Here is a 20,010-nt window from a genome sequence, read left to right as displayed (position 1 = left end):
AAAGTGTTATTTCAACAAAGTAAATAAATACCGAATTTAGAATATTAGAAACTTTTGTCAGTTATTAAGTAATCAAGAGCCACTTATGAATTCAATTTAAATAACACCAGTATAGGATTTGCTACCAGAATGGATACCTAATTCATGTGACCAAGTGCCATTTTTAACTGAAATGTCAGGTTATCAAAACAAGATCCCAGAAAAAGACTCAGTGGCTGTAGTACTTCTAGAGCAGCTTATAAAAAAAAATAAAAAATTATTCCAATTTCTTCCCCAGAGTCTTATGTACAGCATTTTCTAAAATCCTGCTCCTTCTTAAAGCAGAGTTCTTTGGTGTACAGTGCCCGTGATTGTAGTTACTAATGACCCATAAACACACTTTGGTAGTGACTTACTGCAAAAAAGCCTTGGATGCTGTTAAATGTCCATATAAAAACTCTTCCCACATGCTACTTTTATTCTGTTTCCTTATAGATTTTTCTATTAATTCTTTGGTTTCATTAATCATATTTTCCCTCACACACTGCAGAAATATATTTACTTCTTTTTTAAATACCTTATGCTCTTGAACAAAGAAATGATGTGGGGAAAACTGCCTTGCATCACTGTACCTGTACACACTCTGATATTTTAAAAGTTTGCAGTTTTCAATTTTTCCTCTTTCTTGCTTCCTGAAGAAAAGCTAAAAGAACTTCAATGTTTCTACTACAATGTGGAGTTTCTTTCCTTGATAGCTGCCTCACAGAACTATATTTTAGTGAATTCTGTACTCTGGAGAATGTTGACTTTTGCGAGGAGCATTCCACTAAAGTACACAAAGATTTTTCACTTCATCGATCTGCCCACACAAGAAAGGCCACTACATGCTTACAACTAACAGCTGAAGCTGTACAATCATGGTACTGGCAACTTAGTATTTTGCCTACGTTTTCATTCACAACCAAAATAGTACAATACAAACTGCACCCACTTCATGTTCAGGGCATATCTTGCATTTGACAGTACGAATACCATTGTCATGATGCAACTGAACATAGCCCACAGCATCGTCTCCAGAGAATTCTCTTGAGGCCTTTTATAAGAAAAATAGAAAGTAAGACACAAATGAATTATAAACATGGGCTGTGAATGGGCATTGATTTAAATCAATGGGGAAAGTTGAAAATTTGTGCTGGACCAGAATTCGAACCCAGGTCTCCTGTTTACTAAGCAGACACACTGACCACTAAGCCATCCAGACACAATGGTCATCACAACTGCATGGACTACCCTAGCACATCTACCACCAGACTAAAATTCTCAAGTTATCCACAAACTACTACACTGTAGTGATTAGCAGTTGAGAAATCAGGTCTGACACGAGGCGTGCAGTTGCGATGACCATTATGTCCAGATGGCTTAGTGGTCAGAGCATCTGCCTAGTAAGCAGGAGACTCTGGTTCAAATCCTGGTCCAGCACAAATTTTCAGTTTTCTCCATTGATTTCAACCAATGCCCACTCACAGCCAATTCTGTAATTCCTTTGTCTCATAATTCATAGTGGATGCTGGATCAAAATGGTGTCTATTCCTTCATACAGATCCAAAAAACAGACACCTCATGTACAAAAAAGAAACATATATTGTGTTGGAGAATACATGTATTCTAAAGACATATCCATGGCATTTCAGTTTGTTACAGCTTGCTACCAATTGCATAAAAATGAAAGTATTTTCTTATTCGTGTGCTTCACGGCATAATTTGTGGACATTATATGCCACAGTACAAATAGGCAACCCACAGAATGAAAACCGAAGAGTCTAATTTCAAATTCTTCGATACATACAATAAGTAGAGAGAGGTGTTAAACCAGGAAGCTAACAACTAACAAAACAGAGTGAACAAAGAAGAGAAGCAGTGAGAGAGACCACTGGAACTGTAAGCACAGAAACGACCCTAGTAAGTAGCAACAAAAACAACTGCTCTTTACTTGTCACTTTAGAAACAATGCTTGATGAGTCAGTGCCATACCTTTAATGAATTCAAAGTCCTCCCGTCGAACAGTGCTAATTTCAATCATATCACCAACAGATTCCGATACAGCTTGCAGTTTCTGTGCTGACTGTTCTTCCCTGGCAGGTCCATTATCCACCAGAACCTAGAAATAATGTGAGACAAACTCATAGCTGCCACCTAGTGCATAGTGAGAGGAAGGCAAGAACTGACAAAAAAATGAGGATGGAGAGGAAGAGGGGGACAGGAATAAGAGCCACAAGAAATCTGCATATCTTACCAGCACTAAGATTTGTTTTGTCAGTAAATACAATTCATTTAAATGATAACACATACCGTGTAATTTTCTCCATATGTCAGAACAGCATGTCCAGTAAGAGTTGCTATTGTGAAAAGATGTGGATTCACTTCATTCATAGCTATTTCTCTCATCTGTAAAAGTAAAGCAGGAATATGTGACATTTTATCCTTTTAACATGCAGCAATATCATACTTAAAAAAAAAAAAAAAAAAAAAAAAAAAAATTATGCTTGTAACAATACTGTTCAACTTAAAAGTGAACTAGACGTAGAAAAACAGAATTGAAGATTCCAATTTCTTCTGTTCTTGATATTCCATTCTCATCTACAAACTTAATTTCACAGTTGCGACCAATAAACAAGTCCCACAGCTTTACTTTCTGTACTTTTCTGTTACCTTAAGTTCAGCTTTGATATGATAGGTAATTTTTCTTTCTAATATATGATTAACTAATATAACATTTACTGTTGTTGTGGTCCTCAGTCCAGAGTGATTTGATGCAGCTCTCCATGCTACTCTATTCTGTGCAAGCTGCTTCATCTCCCAGTATCTACTGCAAACTACACCCTTCTGAATCTGCACAGTGTATTGATCTCTTGGTCTCCTCCTACAATTTTCATCCTCCATGCTTCTATCCATTACCAAATTGGTGATCCCTTAATGCCGCAGAACATGTCCTACTAACCGATCCCTTCTTCTAGTCAAGTTGTGCCACAAATTCCTCTTCTCCCCGATTCTATTCAGTACCTCCTCATTAGTTATATGATCTACCCATCTAATCTTCAGCATTCTTCTGTAGCACCACATTTCTAAAGCTTCTAATCTCTTCTTGTCTAAACTATTTATCGTCCATGTTTCACTTCCATACATTGCTACACTCCATACAAATACTTTTAGAAAAGACTTCCTGACACTTAAATCTATACTCAATGTTAACAGTAGTTCTAACAGAATGTTTTCTACTCCCAGGGCCTTGTTTCGACTTAGGTCTTTCAGTGCTCTGTCAAATTCTTCGCTCAGTATCACATCTCCCATTTCATTTTCACTTATGTCCTCTTCCATTTCAATAACATTGCCCTAAAGTACATCACCCTTGTATAGACCCTCTATATACTCCTTCCACCTTTCTGCTTTCCCTTCTTTGCTTAGAACTGGGTTTCCATCTGAGCTCTTGATATTCATACAAGTGGTTCTCTTTTCTCCAAAGGTCTCTTTGATTTTCCTGTAGGCAGTATCTATCTTACCCCTAGTGATATATGCCTCTACGTCTTTACATTTGTCCTCTAGCCATCCCTGCTTAGCCATTTTACACTTCCTGTCGATCTCATTTTTGAGACGTTTGTATTTCTTTTTGCCTGCCTCATTTACTGCATTTTTGTATTTTCTCCTTTCATCAATTAAATTCAATATCACTTCCATTACCCAAGGATTTTGACTAGCCCCCTGCTTTTTACTTACTTGATCCTCCGCTGCCTTCACTATTTCGTCTCTCAAAGCTACCCAATCTTCTTCTACCATATTTCTTTGCCCTGTTCCTGTCAATCGTTCCCTAATGCTCTCTCTGAAACTCTCTACAACCTTGGGTTCTTTCAGTTTATCCAGGTCCCATCTTCTTAAATTCCCACCTCTTTGCAGTTTCTTCAGCTTTACTCTACAGTTCATAACCAATAGATTGCGGTCAGAGTCCACATCTGCTCCTGGAAATGTCTTACAATATAAAACCTGGTTCCTAAATCTCTGTTTATTTACCATTATATAATCTATCTGAAACCTTCCAGTGTCTCCAGGCGTCTTCCATGTATGCAACCTTCTTTCATGATTCTTAAACCAAGTGTTAGCTATGATTAAGTTATGCTCTGTGCAAAATTCTACCAGCAGCTTCCTCTTTCATTCCTTATCTCCATTCCATATTCACCTATTACGTTTCCTTCTCTTCCTTTTCCTACTATCAAATTCCAGTCCCCCATGACTATTAAATTTTTGTTTCCCTTTACTATCTGAATAATTTCTTTTATTTCATCATACATTTCTTCCATCTCTTCATCATCTGCGGAGCTAGTTGGCATATAAACTTGTACAACTGTGGTAGGTGTGGACTTCGTGTCTATCTTTGTTACAATAATGCATTCACCATGCTGTTCATAATAGCTGACCCATGCTCCTATTTTTTATTCATTATTAAACCTACTCCTGCATTATCCCTATTTGATTTTGTATTTATAACCCTGTATTCACCTGACCAAAAGTCTTGTTCCTCCTGCCACTGAACTTCACTAATTCCCACTATATCTAACTTTAATGTATCCATTTCCCTTTTTAAATTTTCTAACCTACCTGCTCGATTAAGGGATCTGACATTCCACGCTCCGATCCTTAAAACGCCAGCTTTCTTTCTCTTGATAACGACATCCTCCTGAGTAGTCCCCGCCCAGAGATCCAAATGGGGGACTATTTTACCTCCGGAATATTTTACCCAAGAGGACACCATCATCATTTAACCACACAGTAAAGCTGCATGCCCTCAGGAAAAATTATGGCTGTAGTTGCCCCTTGCTTTCAGCTGTTTGCAGTACCAGTACAGCAAGGCCATTTTGGTTAATGTTGCAAGGCCAGGTCAGTCAACCATCCACACTGTTGCCCGTGCAACATTTATTAACCATGACAAACTTACCCTACATAAAACATCTGCCATCACCATACGTCCCTCAGCATCAGTATTCCCGACACGTAAGCGAACTTTGCTCCGGGATGTTATAACCTCATCAGCTACGTAACAGTTCTCACCAACACTATTTCGTGCAAGGCAGAGTGCTCCAACAATCTTTGTAGATTTAGGTTTCAACAGTGCTGCAACCTAAAATTAAGAAGAATAAATGAATATTTTAAAATAAGTTCAACAATTATGATTTATTCCACCAAGGTATTACATTTCAGTATTTTTTTCACATCTGAATTTCAAAACACATGCAAGTTAGCTGTCACAAAAATGGAAAATAAAAATAAAACTAGGATCATAATATGAGTATGGCTTTTCACAACATTTGTAAATGTTACTATTATTCTCAAACTGAATCAAATGGTTGCCAATAAATTTAATTGGAACTTAATTTGGTGGCTATTCCCAACTAAAATACATATGCAGGAATGTAACAATATTATGAAGAGGATAGTTGCTTCTGACCACATAACAAAGATGCTGAGTCGCAGATAGATACTACAAAAAGGCTGTCACAAAATAAGCTTTCGGTCAACAAGGCCTTTGTCAAAAATAGACGACACACACACACACACACACACACACACACACACACACACACACACACACACACACACTCTATGAACAGCAGCAGTGCATGATGGGAGAGGCAACTGGGTGGGAGTAAGGAGGAGGCTGGGGCAAAGAGGAGGAGGGGTAGTAGGGTAGGGGTGGGGAACAGTGACGAGCTGCTGGGAAGCTCACAGGGACAAGATGGGGAGAGGGTAGGGCAGCTAGGTGCAGTCCGGAGCTGATGGAGGTCGGGGAGAGAGCTGTGGGGCAGGGTAGTGGAAAAGGAGAATAGTAAAAAGTGTGTTGGCGGAATAGAGGGCTGTGTAGTGGTACAATGGGGCCAGGGAAGGGACTGATGGGTGAGGACAGTGACTAGCGAAAGTTAAGGCCAGGAGGATTACGGGAATGTAGGATGTACTGTAGGGAGAGTTCCCACCTGCGTAATTCAGAAAATCTGGTTTTGGTGGGAAGGATCCACAGGGCACAGGCTGAGAAGCAGTCATTGAAATGAAAAATGTCATGTTGGGTAGCATGCTCAGCAACAGGGTGGCCCAGTAGTTTCATGGCCATAGTTTGTCAGTGGCCATTCATGCAGACAGACAGCTTGTTGGTTGTCATACCCAAATAGAATGCAGCACAGTGGTTGCAGTGTAGCTTGTAGATTATAGGACTGGTTTCACAGGTAGTCATGCCTTTGTTGGGATAGGTGATGTTTCTGACTGGATCGGAGTAGGTAGTGGTGGGAGGATGTATGGGACACGCCTTGCACCTAGGTGCAGTACAGCGATATGAGCCATGAGGTACGGGGTCAGGATTTGTAGGGATGGACAAGTATATTGTGTAGGTTTGGTGGACAGTGCATTATCACGGTGGGAGGGGTGGGAAGAATAGGGGGCAGGACATTTCTCATTTCAGGGCACCATGAGAGGTAGTCGAAACCCTGGTGGAAAATGAGTATCAGTTGCTCCAGTCCTGGGTAGTATTGAGTTATGAGGGGAATGCTTCTCTATGGCTGGACAGTTAGACTTTGGGAGGTGGTGGGTGACTGGAAAGATAAGGCTCAGGAGATTTTGTTTTTGTACAAGTTTTGGGAGGATATTTACGGTCTGCAAAGACCTCGCTGAGACCCTCGGTATATTTCGAGAGGGACCACTCATCACTGCAAATGCAACAACCATGAGTGGTTAGGCTGGGTGAGAGAGACTTCTTGGTGTGGAATGGGTGGCAGCTGTGGAAATGCAGGTATTGCTGGTGGACAGTAGGTTTGATATGGACAGAGGTACTAATGTAGCCATCTTTGAGGTGGCTTGTTGGGTTGAGTAGGACCAGGTAAAGCCAATAGGATAGAAGCTGTTGAGGTTCTGGAGGAATATGGATAGGGTGTCCTCACCCTTGATACAGATTGCAAATATGTCATCAACAGATCTCAACCAGTCCAGATTGCAAAGATGTCATCAATGAAACTAAACCAGGTGAGGGGTTTAGGACTCTAGGTGTTTAGGAAGGATTCCTCTAGATGGCCCATGAATAGGTTGGCATAGGATGGTGCCATGTGTGTGCCCACAGCTGTACCACAGATTTGTTTGTATGTAATACCTTAAAAAAAAAAAAAAAAAAAAAAAAAAAAAAAAAAAAAAAAAAAAAAAAAAAAAAAAAAAAAGGAAGTGTGGGTGTGGATTTAGTTGGTCATGGTGACCAGGAAGGAGGTTGCTGGTTTGGAATCTGTCAGGCTAGGTACTGTTCAATCGCGGTTAAGGCCATGGTAATTAGGAATGTTAGTGTAAAGGGAGGTGGCGTCAATAGTGTCAAGCAGGGCACTGTGTGGTAAATGGGCAGGAACTGTGGTGAGACAGTGGAGGAAATGGTTAAAATATATTGTGTAGGTTCGGTGGATGGCAGAATACCAACTAGATGCAAGACCTGTCCCATACATCCTTCCACCACCACCACCACCACCACCACCTACCCCAGTCCAGCAATAAACATCACATATCCCAAAAAAGGCACAGCTACCTGCGAAACCAGTCATGTGATCTACAAGCTGAACTGCAACCACTGTGCTGCATTCTATGTAGGCATGATAACCAACCAACAAGCTGTCTGCATGAATGGCCACTGAAACTGTGGTCAAGAAACAAGTGGACCACTCTGCTGCTCAGCACGCCACCTCATCTAGATCTTGATTATTAAGACTTATTTTAATTTTTTTGAGATTTTGACTGTTTTGTTATGAGATGGCTCATAAGCGGTTTTGGGCTGGACACGATTAAACTATTAAGCCCAATACAGTCACAGAAAATGAACTTGTATGTGACTAGTGGTGCTATTATAAATATTTACATTTCTCCTAAGTTTAATGAGTATAGCAAATTGCAAACTTTACTTGATGCTTTCAACGGTCTGAGTATTATGTAAGAATTGGTTAGTATAACAACTATTTTTCATTTTGTGCATTGCTTTGTAAACAGCTGTACACTGCACATGTAATTTTGAGAACACAACACATGCATTTCTACACATGTCAAGATGCAAATTCCTCTGAAACTACAGAACATGGATCGAGGTAATAAGTAAAACTAATTTTCTAATTTTGAGCACCATGTTTTCACAACAACAAAGGTAGATCAATGATGAGGTCATTAGAGATCAAGATCCAGCTGTGACTAGACAAGGATGGGTGCAGGAATTTGGCTATGTCCTTTTAAAAGGAACTATTCTAACAGTTTTCTTAAGCAAGTCACGGAAAACCTGCTGTTGGTCATTTTAATTTTCTGCTCGCTCTGCATAACAACTATATTGTTTGTTTCCATCTGTGTAACTACCAACAAAATCTCAAAGAAATAAACACATTTTAAAAATAAAGGTTTATTTCTATTTTTCATCAATTATATCAAAACCCTGCAAAAAAGAGCAAAAAGAAAAACTGGTGTCACAAGCAACATCTAAGGCAGAAATTTGCTTCTTTGAACACCCATGCTTTTGTTGAAATTCAGACACTGTTATCACTATTTACTTGCGCTTTTCCTTGTTTTTGTTTCCCTTTAATTTGATGCTTCGCATACTCACCTGCATAAATCCAGCAACAGCAGCTGCTCCACACTTATCTCTAGACATTCCTGCCATAATTCCTCCAGCTTTAATATCAGCACCACCTGTGTCATAGGTTATTCCTTTACCCACCAAGAGCAGGGTTTGACTAATAGTATCCCCTGAGTCATATGTCAAGTAAATAATACGGCCCTTGTGTCTCTCTATTACTGTAAAGACAGAAACATTATGAGTTAATATATTTATTAGGTCATGTTGTTTATAGCATTATAAAGTATTCTCCCAGCAGGAGGAGGACAGTTAATTGTTAAACAGCTACCACAATTTTAAAAGTATGTTTCCTCATTGAGCATATTATTAACCCCCAAAACACCCAAAAACATGTAACTCAAATGAAACTGTACCAATAAGAATGAATTTGTTGAGACAAAAATCAACAAAGCACATGCGGTCTCTTTGGGAAGAGCGGCAGTCCACTTAATGACCAAACAAAATTACGAAAGCTCACAATCATTTTAAATTAACAATATCAAAAGGAATATTAACTTGGAAAATCTGTAAAATTACAAGAAGCTGCATTTTAGTAATTGCAAGTACTGCTGACAAATTTACAAGTAGAAAAACCAACCAGGGGGAAAATGCTCCTTTAAGAGCACAGAAAAGGCTAGTATGTTCCTCTTTAACCCTAAAGCGGATACGCCTACGTATAAAGTGTGCCAACCACAAATAATATTCTCTTGTACCATTCCACTGTTGTTTTACAATTGCAAGCTCATACCTATTCCTTAAGCAACAATATAAGATAAACAGTGAGATAGGCGAGAAAAAATTTACAATTCGTACAAGAAAATGACCCAGATTACAAGCTAACAGTACAATCCCACAATGAGGCAGATGTCTACCAGATAATTAGTAATCACATAAGTGTTTTGCTGAGATCTGATGCAATTGCACTACTTAACGCTCTGATGGGTCATTACTGTGGGGTAACGTCCGTACTTGGTAACAGAATGATACAACAAAGTTTAATGTTGTTATTGTTTAATTAAACAGTGATTTGACTGATACAATGTAATTTTATTTTACCACTGTTTAATTAGACTAACATTACACTATGCTTTTGCTCCTACATGTTTACCTTGGTTACATAAAGACAGGTGTTCTTTATACGTGTTCAAAGTACGCCGCATGCCTGCCCGTGTTCTAAAAATCGATGCAGCCACTCGAGGGTTAAAAGAGACAGAAAAGTGGGGAACCAGTTGCTTCAATCCACATTCTGCCTTCCTCACTAAAAATTTTTGCATGTGGATGGGTGACCGTCCAGTCTGCTGAATGCTGTTAGCAAGCGGGGTGCACTCAGGCATTGTGAGGCAAACTGAGGAGCTACTTGATTGAGAAGTAGTGGCTCCAGTCTCAGAAACTGACATATGGACAGGAGAGCCCCTCCACATCTGCATCCAGTGACGCCTATGGGCTGAGGATGACACGGCAGCCTGTCGGTGCCGGTGGGCCTTCATGGCACGTTCGGGAGGAATTTAGTTGTTTAGTCTCTCTTCATACTTGTTCCCTCCTCTCACTGTCATTGCATGTGTCTCTCTCCCCTCAATGTCTCCCTTTTCTCCCGTTGATTTACATTATAATCTACTGCCACTGTCACCTCTCTCCCTTACACTGTCTCCGTCTGTCTTTCTTTCCTACTGTCACTATCTCCAACATAAGCTGGCAGTTCAAAATGTCTGAGGAGTCCAACACAATTTTTCCCCTACACTCACTTGCTTAAAGTTTCTGCCAAAAATGGGCTTGCACTATACCTACATGTTAATGTTTGGTGGTCTGGGAGGGGACAGACCCCCCAACCTTATGTATGGTCTCCATTCACATAGTTTTCAGCTTCACTGTTGCCTTCCTCTTTTGCTGACATTGCTATCTGCATCCTCTCTCTCTCTCTCTCTCTCTCTCTCTCTCTCTCTCTCTCTCTCTCTCTCTCCCCCCCCCCCCCCCTTTCACTGCCACTTTCTCTCAGACAATCACTGTCCCCTCTGTTGCCAGCCAGCGTTCTTTTCCAGCAGAAGAAAGCTGAAATACGTTAGCATACCAAAATTTTTGTTAAGGAAACCAAAATGAGGATTGAGACAGTTTTTTCCCCCACTTTTCTGTCAGGGTCTTTTTAGAGAGGGACACATTTGCCTTTTTTTATGCTCTGGCAGAGGAATTTTTCTGCTGGTTTGCTTCTTCTCCCTGTTACAGCACTGTGTGCTGCATTTTTAAATGCCATTTCATGGGTCAGTGAAGTTTTAACAGTTTATTTATCTATTTCAACACATTTGTATACTTTGTCACATATAAAGAACAAATTAAGTACACATAACTAAATCGTTTGCTTCACATTTTTATTGGATATTGTGCTCATCAATTGCAATCCCCCTGACTCATGATGTGTGTCTTAAAAGAGTAAAAATGTGGTTAGAAATGGTTTACTGAATTTGCGGTCTTTCCAGTTCACATAATTTTTGGCAGTCATTTTCAGTTCTTTTCATGTATTTTAAGACCCTCTTTAGCCAATCTTTTCTTACTACATTGCAACTTTGGGCATATCTGTGTAGGTGTGAAGAGCTCATTATACAGAGACAGAGCATCAAAGTTCTACTGGCGAAAAAAATGCTGATTAAAAACATAGTTTTGTGACATCAGAACCCTTGCAGTAATCCTACAATCCTTAATATGTGTTGACTATGTCAATTAAAATTACATTTATGCCTCAGATTGGATATTACGTGCTTATTTTATGTGCATAAGTACAATAACTTTGAACCTTTGGATCTCAATAACGAATAAAGATAACGAAAAAGTTTCAAAGTTCCTTGAGAATATCATCTTAAGAACATATAGCTATTGGCCATCAAGGCGACAGACACACAAACGCACACACATGAAAAAGCAACTCACACACACACGTGACTGCACCCTCTGGCAGCTGAAGCCACACTGCGAGCAGCAGCAGTGAATGATGGGAGAGGCAATTGGGTGGGGGTAAGGAGGAGGCTGTGGGCACCCACATGGCACCATCCTGTGCCAACTTATTCATGGGCCATCTAGAGGAATCCTTCCTAAACACCCAGAATACCACACCTCTTACCAGGTTCAGATTCACTGATGACATCTTTGCTATCTGCATCAGGGTGAGGACATCCTACCCACATTCCTACAGAACCTCAACAGCTGCTCCCCCCCCATTTGCTTCACTTGGTCCAACTCAATGCAACAAACCACCTTCCTAGATGCTGACCTCCACCTCAAAGATCAGTACCTCTGTTCATATCAAACCTACTAACCACCAGCAATACCTCCACTTCAAAAGCTGCCACCCGTCCCATACCAAGATGTACCTTCCATACAGCCTAGCCACCCATGGTCGTCACACCTGCAGTGATGGTTGGTTGGTTGGTTTGTGGGATTAAAGGGACCAGACTGCTACGGTCATCGGTCCCCCTGCAGTGATGAGCGGTCCCTCTAGAAATATACCGAGAGCCTCAGTGACGCCTTTCCAGACCGTATTTATCCTCCCAACCTTGTACAAAAACAAATCTCCCATGCTTTATCTTTCAAGTCATCAACCACCTCCCAAAGTCTCACTGTCCACCCACAGAGGAGTATTCACCTCGTAACTCAGTACCACCCAGGAATGTAGCATGAATTACATTCTCCGCCAGGGTTTCGACTACCTCTTGTCATGCCCTGAAATGAGAAGTGTCCTGCCCAGTATCCTTCCCACCCCTACACCTCAGTCATGTTCCGCTGTCCAGCAAAACTACACAATATACTCATCCATCCCTACACAACCCTTTCTCCCAACTAATTACCTCAAGGCTCCTATCCCTGTAGTAGACCTAGATACAAGACCTGTCCCATACATCCTCCCACCACCACCTACTTCGGTCTGGTCAGAAACATCACCTATCCCATCATAGGCAGGGCTACCTGTGAAACCAGTCACATAATCTACAAGTTAAGCTGCAACCACTTTGCTGCATTCTATATGGGCATGACAACCAACAAGCTGTCCGTCCGTATGAATCGCCACCGACAAACTGTGGCGAAGAAACAAATGGACCACCCTGTTGCTGAGCACGCTACCAACATGACGTCCTTCATTTAAATGAGTGCTTCACAGCCTGTGCCATATGGATCCTTCCCACCAACACCAGCTTTTCTGAACTGTGCAGGTGGGAACTCTCCCTGCAATATATTCTGCGTTCCCATAACCCTCCTGGCCTCAACTTCGTTAGTCATTTTTGTCACCCATCTAGCCCCTTACCTGTTTCCATTCCAGCACTACACAGCCCTTATTCTATCAACACACCCAGTCTCTTTACTTCTGTCCTTTTCCACAACTCCTGCCCCCCACACCACCACCACCTCTCCCCTGCCCACCGTCCAACCTCCCAACTGCACCTAGCTGTCCTCTCATCTCCACCTTGTCCTTGCATGCTTCCCAGAAGCACTTCACTGTCCCCCACCCACTATCCTGCTATCCCTCCCCCTCCCTGCCCCAGCCTCCATCTTACAGCCCCCTCCCACCCACCCCAGTTGCCACTCCCATATGCACCGCTGCTGTTGCTCGCAGTGTGGCTTCAGCTGCCAGATGCTGCAGTCAAGTGTGTGTGTGTGTGTGTGTGTGTGTGTGTGTGTATAGCATCATCTATTTTTGACAAAGGCCTTGATGGCTGAAAACATATATTGTGACGGTCTATTTGTTGTGCCTATCTGTGACTCAGCATCTCAGCTGTATGGTGATTAGCAATTTTCCTTTTCATAATATTGTTACATTACATCCCAGATCTTCTGTTGCATTATAGAAGTGACCATCCCCAAAACCCAGAAATCATGCTTTTTTCAAGGTTTTCTCAGGAACCAACCATGAACAAATGATGCTTGTATAAGCTACCTAAGGTCCACAACCATAGACCACACCTAAAGAAAAAGAACGAATTGATTTGCTCAATTTGCCTGGGTTGGAGGAAGTGTGTAATGTTCAAAGTATGCCTGCTCTCCTGATAGGTATACAAACTGTTGCTAGGGTACGGGCTATCCAAAACACTTACTCCTTACCTCTGAGCAATAGAACCCAAGTATGATCCTGAAAAATTACATTTTCGCAAGCAGCTCTTTTGGAGCATATGAAGTCTCTTTAAAAAATTCCGGAACATTCGTAATTTTGCACCAATGGTGTGCTGGAGCAAAATGCAGTTGGCTTCCCTGCACACACCTATGTTTAATGTGTAACTGCTGGAATTTTCACTGCTGTATGTCTGTTAGTTATTGTTCAGTGCTATATTGAGTAGAATGTTATGTCGCACAGTCTGTTAATTTCAAGCTGGCAGAGTTAGAGGAGCAACATGTCTGCATTAAATTTTGCGTGAAACTCAAAAACTCCTTTACAGGGGCACACTAAATGATGCAGAAAGCCTACAGTGATGGGTGCTTAAACTGAACTCAGCGTTTCAAATGGTTTACTTCGTTTAACAATGGCCACACGGAAGTCAAAGATGACCCTCGTTCAGGACGCCCTCCGACGTCTACCAACGACGCTCATGTCAGGAACATCAATGAAATTGTGCATGCCAATCAAAGACTGACTGTCCAAGAGATTGCAGAAGAATGTAGCATTTCAGTTGGATCATGTCATGAAATCCTGACGCAGCATCTTGGAATACACTGGCTTGCCGCCAAGTTCGTCTCACGGCTCATGAGTGAAGACCAGAAAGACCTTCGTCTCACAATCTGTGAGGAGCTTTTGGATAGTGCGAATGAGAATGAGATGTTCCTTACGAGAATCGTAACTGGCGATGAGACATGGGTCTACAGTTATGATACTGAGACCAAGGTTAAATATCCACAAAGGGTCAGGAAAGATTCTCCAAGACTAAGAAACACTCATCAGATCAGGTCAAATGTCAATTCCATGCTGATAATATTCTTTTACTTTGAAGAATTGGTTCATCATGAATTCATACCATAGGGACAAACTGATAATAGATGGTACTATCGGAACGTGCTGCGAAGCCTGCAAGAAATCAGACAAGTTGAAGAATTCTATGAAAGTGACAGTAAAGCTAAGATAGAATCAATAAAACGAATTGGTGCAGTAAAGGGAGATCTGAAGGAAGTAAGAACAGCCACTTTATATACCAGACGAAGAATTACACTACGTGATCGAAAGTATCTGGACACCTGGCTGAAAATGACTTACAAGTTCGTGGTGCCCTCCATCAGTAATGCTGGAATTCACTATTGTGTTGGCCCACCCCTAGCTTTGATGACAGCTTCCATTCTCACAGACATATGTTCAAACAGGGAAGGTTTCTTGGGAAATGGCAGCCCATTCTTCACAGAGTGCTGCACTGAGGAGCGGTATCAATGTCGGTCAGTTAGACCTGGCACGAAGTCAGCATTCCAAAACATCCCAAAGGTGTTCAATAGGATTCAGGTCAGGACTCTGTGCAGGCCAGTCCATTACAGGGATGTTGTTGTTGTGTAACCTCTCCGCCACAGGCCGTGCACTATGAACAGGTGCTCAATTGTGTTGAAACATGCAATTGCCATCCCCGAATTGCTCTTCAACAGTGTGAAGCAAGAAGGTGCTTAAAACATCAATGTAGGCCTGTGCTGTGACAGTGCCACTCAAAGGCACAAGGGGTGCAAGCCCCCTCAATGAAAAACACGATCACACCTTAATACAATTGCCTCCAAATTTTAGAGTTGGCACAATACATGCTGGCAGATGACATTCACCCTACATTCGCCATACCCACACCTTGCCATTGTATTGCCACATTGTGTACCGTGATTTGTCAAACCGCACAATGTTTTTCCACTGTTCAATTGTCCAATGTTTATGCTTCTTACACCAAGCAAGGTGTCATTTGGCACTTATCAGCGTGATGAGTGGCTTATGAGCAGCCACTTGACTGTGAAATCCAAGTTTTCTCACCTCCCACCTAACTGTCATAGTACTTGCAGTGAATCTTGATGCAGTTTGGAATTCCTGTGTGATGGTCTGGATAGACGTCTGCCTATTGCACATTATGACCCTTTTCAACTGTCGGCGGTCTCTGTCAGTCAACAGATGAGGTCGGCCTGTACGCTTTTGTGCTGTAGGTGTCCCTTTACATTTCCACTTCACTATCACATGGGAAACAGTGGACCTAGGGATGCTTAGGAGTATGGAAATCTTGCGTACAGACATATGACAAGTGACACCCAATCACATGACCACGTTCGAAGTCCGTGAGTTCTGCGGAGTGCCCCAATCTGCTCTCTCACGATGCCTAATGACTACTGAGGTCGTGGGTATGGAGTACCTGACAGTAGGTGGGAGCACAATGCACCTAAAATGAAAAACATATGTTTTTGAGGGTATCCGGATAATTTTGATCATATATAGAGTATTAGGCAGAAAATCCATGACCTGACAATTGTCCTGCCAGAATACCAAGAAGACTGAAACAACTTGGTCTGACAAGTGAAAAAGAACCCAATCTGAGAGAAATATAGGCACAAAGGAAAGGTAAAACAAAACTCTGGAAATGCCCTTTGCTGTACATCATGTGGTCCAGGGGGTCCAAAACTGAATAAAAATATATTTCATTGAACTGACTACAGTGCTTCAGTATAACTCACAAGAAACTGCAATTAAGAGAATTACACCATTTGAAAAGTTTTTATTAAAAAATTTAAGAAATACCAGTAGATGTGTCATGCAACTGATTTAAGAACTACAATACCAACAAACTCTCACAATTTCGAAGTCATATTGCACACAAGAACATTGAAGTGCGCACACACCATTATCAGTATTTCAATTTGTACTTAGATTGTGAACATGTGACTGCAGACTAAGGCCATGTAAGCAAATAAATAATGGGGCAGGAGGGTGCCGTTTGAAACAAACTCCATTCCAGAAAGTCAGTCATACTGTTTTCCTTTTCTTAGCAGAACATCTATCCTCACTGAACTTCATATGGTTTCCCCATTCTAACTGTGGAATAGTGGTGTCTGATTTGTTGTTGGGAGATATGATCTGTCTGTTTATTGATGCAATTACCCAGTTAAAATGTTTTCTGCAGCCACTCGGGCTGCAAACTATTACACCTGGGAAAGCAAGTGAAAATTACCATTGTATTGTACTGTACTGTACTGTACTGTACTGTATTGAATTGGGGACCTAGAAACGACGAAGAGGCATTGTCTCCGCCATAACCCTCAGTGGTTCACAACCCCACAACAGGCTACAGCAATCCACTCACCCCAGTGTCGCCCCCCCCCCCCTTTCACCCCGCGAATGTCTCATACCAGAAAAGTGTAACATCAAATGTTTTCATAGTAAAGTAATTATGGTGTATGCGTACTTGGAGACAGTGTCTGTGCAGCAATCGCCGACATCGTATAACTGAGGCAGAATAGGGGGAACCAGCCTGCATTTGCCGAGACAGATGGAAAACCACCTTAAAAATCATCCACGGACTGGCCGGCACACCGGTCCTTGACACTAATCCACCAGGCAGATTTGTGCCGGTCCCACCCGGAAAGCAATGTGTTATATTGCACAGCTAACCGGGCAGGCAAAATTACCCTTTGTCAAATACAGATAGTCATTTTATAAAATTCCTTGCCATTTTCATGACATTCACCCTACTTTATTCTCCAGAAGTTGGCTGAGAAACTTGGAAAATGTAAAAATATAAAGGTTTTAAGTAAGAAGAGGGGACTGGGGGTGGGGGGGTGTCCTGACTCCCACGATACCCCCTCCTTCGATCAAGTGAAGCTGAGAGTCACAGGGCAGGCACACAAATTCTTCTGCAGCATCTGCAGTTCAACACAGCAATCTAAAGGTGTGCAATGTTATTTGGACTGGAGCATGTGAGGCATACAAAATAGAGAGATGATGAAAACAGATAAATTTTCACAGACATCACACAATGGCAAAGCAGCAACACTAAAATCTAGAGTTTAAACGGGAAGAGGGACTGACTTCGCAGATACATTTCACATTAAGTGGTCTAACGCAGTGCAAGTCATGTTACAAAGAACCTCTACACAGAGTAGTTCAGTTGCCCCTACAACTGTTGTTTTATGTAATGTATAATCAGAGATGGGCAAACCCATTCATCCTTGGGAACTAGTTCACTGGTGATCGTTCTTTTTTGGAACCACTCATTTTTGCTTGTTCACTGTTCATTTGTCCATGGTATATAGTTCTTAATAAAAATTGAAAATTAGTGGCATAGGTGACCAAAGGATGGAGGGCGCCCAGAGGGTGCACTTACCTCCCCCCTGGAGACTGGAGTACAGTGTTTTTATTCATTACATAATTCTCACACACCTGTAGAAGTAATTTCCTTGATTTGGCAAAACCTCCCATTTAGCCAACTGTAGCTTTATATGGCTAATTGCAGTGAAATAATACACGGTGGCACACAAAAAACCAGACCCAAGTACAGACTGCTCCTCAATTACGCATGATTTGTTGCCTGCCATGAGCAGATATAACAACACATAGATAAACATGTAATAATTAGGCAGTAAAGAAATAACAAATAAACTAATGCAGACAACAGCTTATAAATGATGGATGACGATCGACAGATTAACAATGAGCAGTCTAGTACTTGGGGCCGATTTATCGTATGCACTCTGTACAACAGAAAGAATACTGTAGAAGTTATCATATTCCTTTACAAAATATGACACGAGACACTCGATTATAGAGCGTAGGCTTCATTTGATTGTAAGATGGTCTGCCTTCCATAACAATGAAAATACTGTTTTACCTTGGATCGAAGTATTGTTATGGAGTTGCATATGAGGCATTTCCTCGCTGTTGTGAAATCAGATTCCCTGTCACAGTCTTCTTAACATAATCAGCAATAGCTAAACATAGTGCTTTCTGGAGAATTTTTTTGTTTAACAGAATGCCGTGTGCATTCTGCTATGCCTTAAAATTTGTTTTCTGCTTTATCAGTTTTGAGAAGGATTAGTTAAAGGCTATTTATGACATTCATTTTGTTTATAAACAATAGTATTCTCATATATAATTGTTTCTTACTTCAGATTTTTCACTTTCGGTACCAGGTTAATGTTTCTAGTATTTGATAAAAGTATCTTTTCTAAATATTTTACTGATTTATTTCCTAACTTATGGTTCATTTTCTTCAAGACGTGTCAAATGTAATTGTAAAATGATATAACTTTAGGATATTAACTTCAATAATGTGTCACAATAGAATCATAATAATACGACAGAATGGTTTACTTCAAAGAAGATAATCGTGGACCTTGCATACCTTATAAGTATCAAAGTAATCTACGTACGTATAACAAATATGAACATTACAACAAAAATAATCAATTATTGATAATATAATAAAAATGGATAGATAAAAAATTACTCACCGAGCGGCGGCACGGGAACAAACACACAAAAAGATTTAAATTTTTACAAGCTTTCAGAGCCAGTGGCTCCTTCTTCTGGCAGAAGAGTTGAAGGGGATCGAAGAGGGGTGAAGGAAAAGGACTGGAGAGGTTTAGGGGAAGGGTTGCAGTTCAGCACCCTGGGTCAGGGGAGACTTACCAGATGGGTTAGAGTTTAAAAGTGGAAGACAAGGAAATATGAAACACAGATTACTACTAAAACATCACACGAGTTAATAAGATTGGAAAGCTAAGACAGCAAAAAATAGACATGTCAGAAAATGAAAGATGTAGGAAACTAAGATGGAGTGAAGAAAGGAGTAGTTACTGTGAACAAATACCGAGATGGCAGGAATTAACGTAAATTAAGGCCAGGTGGGTGGCAAGAACCAAGGACAAGTTTTCTAGTTCCCACCTGCAAAGTTCTGAGAAACTGGTGTCTCGGATAAGAATCCAGATGGCATGTGTGATGAAACAGGCACCGATGTCTTGACTGTCATGTTGTACAGCATGCTCTACAACAGGATATTGTGTTGCCTGTATACGACCTCTGTCTATACCCTTTCATCCTGACTGATAACTGGCTGGTAGTCATGCCGGTGTAATAGGCCGAACGGTGTTTACATAACAGCTGGTATACAACATGTCATTTCACAGATGGCTCTTCCTTTGATAGTATATGATTTGCCAGTTACAGGGCTGGAATAGGAGGTGGTGGTAGGGTGCATAGGGAATGTCTGGTAGCAGGCATGGTCACAGGGCTAGGAGCCACAGGGTAGGGAGATGGGTGCAGGAGCAGCATAGCGTCAAACAAGGATAATGCGGAGATTGGGAGGGTGACGAAAAGCTATTCTAGGTGTGGTGGGCAAACTCTCAGACAGAACGGATCTCATTTCAAGGCACGATTTTAGAAAGTCATCGCCTTATTGAAG

At 41.2% G+C, this 20,010-nt stretch overlaps 1 protein-coding gene across 1 annotated transcript in view; it reads right to left on the bottom strand.

Moving 5' to 3' along the window:
• Window positions 1-20,010, bottom strand: part of LOC124787828 (putative aminopeptidase W07G4.4) — an 83,306-nt gene that overhangs the window by 16,577 nt on the left and 46,719 nt on the right. The window contains 4 exon segments of the mRNA XM_047254763.1: window positions 2,011-2,137; window positions 2,329-2,424; window positions 4,964-5,146; window positions 8,627-8,817. Coding sequence (XP_047110719.1) covers window positions 2,011-2,137; window positions 2,329-2,424; window positions 4,964-5,146; window positions 8,627-8,817 — 597 coding nt within the window.

Source organism: Schistocerca piceifrons, chromosome 3 (assembly GCF_021461385.2).
Source record: "Schistocerca piceifrons isolate TAMUIC-IGC-003096 chromosome 3, iqSchPice1.1, whole genome shotgun sequence".
NCBI classification, from domain to species: domain Eukaryota; kingdom Metazoa; phylum Arthropoda; class Insecta; order Orthoptera; family Acrididae; genus Schistocerca; species Schistocerca piceifrons.
Note: the sequence above shows the minus strand (reverse complement) of the source record. Positions and strands in the feature narration are given on the sequence as shown.